General features: G+C 42.2%; 1 protein-coding gene across 1 annotated transcript in view; it reads right to left on the bottom strand.

Annotated features, from left to right (window-relative positions):
• Positions 1 to 3622: 3622 nt before the first annotated feature.
• The window catches only part of rpgrip1l (RPGRIP1 like), a 24744-nt gene continuing 21311 nt past the window's right edge, over positions 3623 to 7055 (bottom strand). Inside the window, exons 25-26 of the mRNA XM_080875320.1 lie at positions 5869 to 6005; positions 3623 to 4407 (exon numbers count right to left, since the gene is read on the bottom strand). Of these exons, the coding sequence (XP_080731446.1) occupies positions 4292 to 4407; positions 5869 to 6005 (253 nt within the window). The 3' untranslated portion in view covers positions 3623 to 4291. The remainder of the gene's footprint in view (positions 4408 to 5868; positions 6006 to 7055) is intronic.

Raw genomic sequence — 7055 nt, 5'->3', positions numbered from 1 at the left:
TACTATTTGAAAAGATTAAGACTGTAAAACAATAGCCTCTGTATTTCTCACAAATTCCTGGTAATTCAACTAAAAGTTCTTTAATCCCACTGCTAGGTCGTTGAGATGGATTTCCGTATATATTTGTTTTTTTCCCCCTCTGTGTATAAAGACTGATGCTGTTGAAATCAGAAGAGAATACATCGCCAAAGGTCTTTGCTTGTACCTGAATGAAGATCCTGAGAAGCTGGTGAAGAATTACCTGGTATGTTAACTTGCCTGTATCCTTAACTAAGGAGATGATCAAAGATAAGCTTGAACTACATACAAAAAGTTTCAGGGGATGGGGTTTTCCTATAAATTACCGGTGGCTGTAAAAAATACCTTTTAAAATAGGAAAAGTAAGAGCTTTAAGTTTCTCACTGGATACTACACGCACCATTCTTGAGTGTTTTATACTATCATTATTATAATATCATTATAATAACCTCATTCATACACACATTCATACAAGATTTTTATGTAACATTTACACTTCAATGGATGTATCAGGAGCAACTTGGGGTTCAGTATGTTACCCATTGATAGTTTTAGTATCAGATTAGAGAAGCCAGGGATTAAACCAGTAGACAACTTGCTCTACCTCCTGTGCCACAGTCACCCCTATCACAACTCAAGATTTTGAAAGACATTGTTGAGGTATTGAATGAACTTCTCTTGAGTCAGGAAAAATATCGGGCAGTCATTTTTGATTACATTTACATTATTATAAGGCTTGAATGAATAAAGCTTTTAGGTATTTTACATTAATGTAAAACAGATATTTACTTTTAAAACTGTTTGCAATGGACATTAGTGAGAAATCATTATCTTTTTTTTGTTTGTTTTATTGTCACAGGAAGTTGATAACAAGCATCGCCACTGCCATAGCAGAGACAGTCTTTGGAATCTGTGTCATTCGGTCAGAGGGTGCGGAGCCTGGCGATGACCCTCAGGATGTTGTGATTGTTCTAGAGGGGGTGGAAGTGATGGGTGAGTTGGGCAATGTAGTTTTTGCAGTGACAATGTTGCTTGGTCTGGTCTATTCACTGAACCTGAGCTACCCTCTGGAACTCAGGTACACCTTTGAGGTCCTGCAGAAGATTCTTATGGAATTAGATGCACACGAACTATCCAACAGCACACAAAGTACAGGTTCTCAAAACACTATTTTCTCGTTGAGAAATGTTTCCATTACAACAGCTACACCATGTATCTGGACCATGAACCTAAAATAATTGCAGATATTTTCTTTTTTGAAAGTGCATCTGTTGACCTTCAAAGTAGTTGTATTAGTCATCGGAAAATCACCTGATTCAGCCATTCATTGTTGTTAAAAAATTGTTTTAACAGGTTAACTTTCCACTTTGTCCACTACTTTTTTTTCTGTTATGTAACTTGTACTTGCATTTCATGTATTCTTTATACATTATGTGAAATTTGCTATAAATTCAATAAATTGGAGAAAACAAAAAGATGTGTATGACAAATTTTTATTTACCTTTTAGATGTAATAGTGAAATGTATGTTAACCAGACTCTAGACTTTGTTAAATGCTCCAAAAAATTACTCTTTAAATTAACTTAAAATAATCATGGAAAGAATTTCCACGTGATTAAATTGCTTTCTATTAGCATTAAAGACTTGTGTTGGAATAACTTAATTTGTATGAGTTGGTTCAACTCAATTAACTTAAGCTGGGACCAAATTTAGTAAATTAGTTGGAGAAAACCTACTGAATTGAGTTGGAACAAAACTCTTTAAGTTGGATCAACACTATTAAAATATATTGGATCAAAATGCAGTAAATACGTTGATTCATCAATCTTTAATTAAGTTGGTCCAACTTGAGTGCATTAAGTTGGAGTAACAGAATTGCATAATGCTAAAATAAAGCAATTTAATCACGTGGAAATTCTTTCCATGATTTTTTTATGTTCATTTAAAGAGTTATTTTTTTGAGTGTACAGGGAGTGCAGAATTATTAGGCAAGTTGTATTTTTGAGGAATAATGTTATTATTGAACAACAACCATGTTCTCAATGAACCCAAAAAACTCATTAATATCAAAGCTGAATGTTTGTGGAAGTAGTTTTTAGTTTGAGCTATTTTAGGGGGATATCTGTGTGTGCAGGTGACTATTACTGTGCAGAATTATTAGGCAACTTAACAAAAAACAAATATATACCCATTTCAATTATTTATTTTTACCAGTGACACCAATATAACATCTCCACATTCACAAATATACATTTCTGACATTCAAAAACAAAACAAAAACAAATCAGCGACCAATATAGCCACCTTTCTTTGCAAGGACACTCAAAAGCCTGCCATCCATGGATTCTGTCAGTGTTTTGATCTGTTCACCATCAACATTGCGTGCAGCAGCAACCACAGCCTCCCAGACACTGTTCAGAGAGGTGTACTGTTTTCCCTCCTTGTAAATCTCACATTTGATGATGGACCACAGGTTCTCAATGGGGTTCAGATCAGGTGAACAAGGAGGCCATGTCATTAGTTTTTCTTCTTTTATACCCTTTCTTGCCAGCCACGCTGTGGAGTACTTGGACGCGTGTGATGGAGCATTGTCCTGCATGAAAATCATGTTTTTCTTGAAGGATGCAGACTTCTTCCTGTACCACTGCTTGAAGAAGGTGTCTTCCAGAAACTGGCAGTAGGACTGGGAGTTGAGCTTGACTCCATCCTCAACCCGAAAAGGCCCCACAAGCTCATCTTTGATGATACCAGCCCAAACCAGTACTCCACCTCCACCTTGCTGGCGTCTGAGTGGGACTGGAGCTCTCTGCCCTTTACCAATCCAGCCACGGGCCCATCCATCTGGCCCATCAAGACTCACTCTCATTTCATCAGTCCATAAAACCTTAGAAAAACCAGTCTTGAGATATTTCTTGGCCCAGTCTTGACGTTTCAGCTTGTGTGTCTTGTTCAGTGGTGGTCGTCTTTCAGCCTTTCTTACCTTGGCCATGTCTCTGAGTATTGCACACCTTGTGCTTTTGGGCACTCCAGTGATGTTGCAGCTCTGAAATATGGCCAAACTGGTGGCAAGTGGCATCTTGGCAGCTGCACGCTTGGCTTTTCTCAGTTCATGGGAACTGTGTCACCCCTCTTCAGTAGTTTTCCACTAATTCTATTGTTCAGTCTGGGGGGGGGGGGCTTGTAACTGTGGCATTCATGACAGGCAGACCCCCACTGTCAATAAATCCCTTACTCTGCACAGTTACACACCAGGACTTACAGCTAAACCAACTGGTTTGAACAAAGTCCACTATAGTCCTGTAAACAGGGGTTGACAAAGTCATCCTAAAAAACACACTTATGAATCATTTCCCGTTCTTCCAAATTACAGTCACTCCCTGTTATCTAAGTAAACTTAAGCACATTCTGTTCCAATCATTGTTTTATTCTACTCACAACACACAGATTCACCGAACGTGCAGCTTTTCCCATTCTTACGTCACCGTACGGAGGTAAAATGAGATCAAAATTATAGGATAAAAACAGTGTGAATGAAGAAAAATATGAAAAAACAACGATAAAAGGGTGAAACATGTGACTCATAAGAGAAAAAAAAGAAGCTTAGTTGCTTTATTCTTGTATTTATTAGAAATATTCTTGTTACAGAGGAGCCCATCACTTTGTGTAATGTTGTTTCAGCACGGACAGACGAGAGGACTCAGACAGGAAGAAGATTTTTATCAAAGCAAGAAGAAAACCAATCAAAACAACAGTTTTTTGCCCACTGTGAAAACTGATGGATGTGAATCTTGTGTGCTGACGTAATGACGGTAAATGAATCTTATGTTGCGCATGTGTTATGTTATCAATGCTTCGCCTGACACGAGGCATCATTTGTGTTATACTGTGTTTTGTTGTGTGTGTTTGTGGTTCTTCGATGAAGTGCTCCTTCCATAATCCTTCTTCTACCCCACTCCAACTTGAAATATGACTTCAACAATGATTGTGATTCTTTTCCCCACACCGAGACATCACAGCTGATTTTATGCATTAACGTCAGAAACATGATTTATGTCTTTCTAAGCCACAGCTGCAGACACATCCTCTTTGTACAGAATCGAAACGTTCGTGCAGGAAGGACAAAATTTAAGGCACGCTTTGTTTCTCGCTCACAAACAGTGAAACTGCAGAAGAGCAAACAATGAATCATATTCACAGGCTCACAGCAGACTTCAGCACAGTCCTCTTTATTCACCGCTTTGAAACAACAGAGACGTCACATTTGAGACGCCTCTCACAGCCTGCTGATGGCGGTCTCCTCCTCCTCCATGATGGAGCGCAGAGCCTCCAGACACTCCACGGACACCGTCAGGGTGCCGACCACCTCGCTGCTGTCCTCCACGTCCAGCACTGCAAACACACAGACGCACACACGTGTACTGTGATTATTCAGGGAATGATTTTGGGTTTCAGTCTGTCAGACTCAGACGGTTTTAGTTTGTTATTTGTTTATTCTGCTGTTTGTAACTGCTCAGCCCTCGCTGCAGTACTGGGATCATTTTACACTGCATCAGGTAAGTATTACTCACTCTTTCATGTCTATTTCATGTGTATTGTTTGTGTATTTATACACAAGCACTCGGAGCCGGCTCACGTTGTTCACTTCAAAGAGTCGGCTGTAAGAGGCGTCTCGTTCGCGACCGACACATCACTACATCACGGTGAAGAGAGCGAGCTCCCTGGAGTTCACACGGTCGTCACAGCAGGAGACACAAACTCCACAAATCACGTTGTGTTTGCAGGAGTAAAAACACACAGACACACACGTGCAGGGTGGATGATATCGCTATCATGATGTGACACAGACCCCAGCAGCACAGGGAGAGGAGGAACGTGTGAAAATCAGTGGCAGACATGGTCGGAAATACGAGACAAAGTAAACATGTTTGTGTTACGGTGATGTCACGGTCGAGCACACCCGCGTGTACGTGGACTGAGCGGGCGCGGCTGAGCAGACGGCCATTTATGTAGTGAGGAATTCGTCAACATCACTCGGCTGACGTGAAACCTAGGCCTCGAGTTTCCCCTGCGGACGGCAGACGCGCTCATGTCGAAACGACTCGTGCTTTCTCCTCGGCCTTTTGATATCTCGCAGCCTGAGTGCAATCTGAATGAGTCCAGATGAGAGTCGCCCCACAGTCGCACTTCGCTTGTCCGCTTCGTGCTGAAGGATCATCAGTGCAGCAGTAATCCAGGGATGACCCATGTCGGGCCTGGATGGAATAAGTGTGGATTGGCCACACAGCCCCACAGTTTTACCCACGTTACCTACTGTGGGCTCAGACACGCACGTTTTCAAAGAGGAACTATTCCCCTCACAACACTAAAAAATTCATTAATTAATTAAAATTAAGAACGTCTTTCACAGAGGTTTCCTCGACTCAGCAGGTCTGCAACAATCAAGCATGTTTGTGATGGTGAGAGAAACCACGAGGCTAGAACGCCAAAAACTGTTACCATAGCATGTGTCCTGGATCTGGGAGGGACCGATGCTACCGTATCATGTCAACGTGCAGGAATACAAACGGAAATACTGAACGAGGGACTGACTGCTTCTATTCTGACATCTAGATTTAACCCAGAGAGGCAGAGACTCGCCAGCTGCTCAAAGACAAATGCTGTGAGCTGCAGGATGGTCTGGACCACTGAGAAAGCCGCTCGAGCAAACACTGTTATTTGGAGGTCGTAATCTAGATCAGCTAAAATGGTGAACATTAGGAAAAGCATTTGTTTCCTGCGTCTCTGCTTTTAAGAACTTTAAAGGCTGCTGTGGTCGTGTTGTTGGTGGTTATCGTTTCGGTGCGTGCTGACCGCTCAAACGCTCCTCTGTCACGTCTCGCTGTTTCTCCAGGATGTCAGGGATCCTCAGGAAGGCCACGCCCACATCCTCACACTCCCTCTCCTGCTCCTCTTCCTCTGGAGGCTCGCTCACCACTGTGAACCGGATTCTGTTGGGAAAGGACGGTCCCGTTAGCATAGCCTGCCAGCACCTGGACTCTGGCTGTTCTACAGGGTGGGCATTTATATGGATACAGCGTAATAACAGGGGAATGGTTGGTGATATAAAGTCCTGTTTGTGGCACATTAGTATATGTGAGGGGGCAAACTCCTCAAGATGGGCGGTGACCATGGTGGCCATTTAGAAGTCGGCCATCTTGGATACAACTTTTGTTTTTTCAATAGGAAGAGGGCCATGTGACACATCAAACTTATTGGTAATGTCACAAGAACAACAATGGTGTGCTTGGTTTCAACGTAACTTTATTCTTTCATGAGTTATTTACAAGTTTCTCTTTGTTCACAGCCATTGACATGTCGAAGAGGTTAACACGTGAGGATCGAAATCGTGTTGATATCTGGTGAACGCAGTAACCGGGTCATTGCAGCAGATTTCAATGCAACACACCCTACGAGACCACCCATCTCCCATGCTACAGTCAGCAAACTGCTTGCTAAGTTTGGTGAAACTGGTTCAGTGTTGGATTTGCCAAAATGTGGACGCTAGAAAACTGTCACTAATGAAGAAACATCAGTGGCTGTCCTAGCTTCATTCAGCAAGAGCCCACAGCGTAGCACTCGCCGCATGTCACTGGAGAGTGGCATTAGTCCAACATCCCTTGGGCGGATATTAGCTACTCACAAATGGCACCCTTACAAACTCCAGCTGCTGCAGCATCTCAGCGAGGATGACCCAGATCGGCCACAGAATTTGCAGAATGGGCAAAACAAAAACTGGAACAGGACCCTCAGTTCACGCAGAAGATTTTGTTCAGTGATGAGACAAACTTTTATGTGAATGGTGTTAACAAACAAAATCACCGCTATTGGTCTGACACTAACCCACACTGGATGGATCCCTCCAAGACTGTTGGAACAACAAAAGTGATGGTTTGGTGTGGTATATGGGGACAACGATAGTGGGTCCATTCTTCATCAATGGAAACCTCAAGGCCACTGGATATTTGAAATTGCTACATGATGTGTTTCCCTCTTTATGC

Source organism: Rhamphochromis sp. 'chilingali' (assembly GCF_963969265.1).
Source record: "Rhamphochromis sp. 'chilingali' genome assembly, chromosome: 2".
NCBI lineage: Eukaryota > Metazoa > Chordata > Actinopteri > Cichliformes > Cichlidae > Rhamphochromis > Rhamphochromis sp. 'chilingali'.
This window is presented reverse-complemented; position numbering and strand designations above follow the sequence as displayed.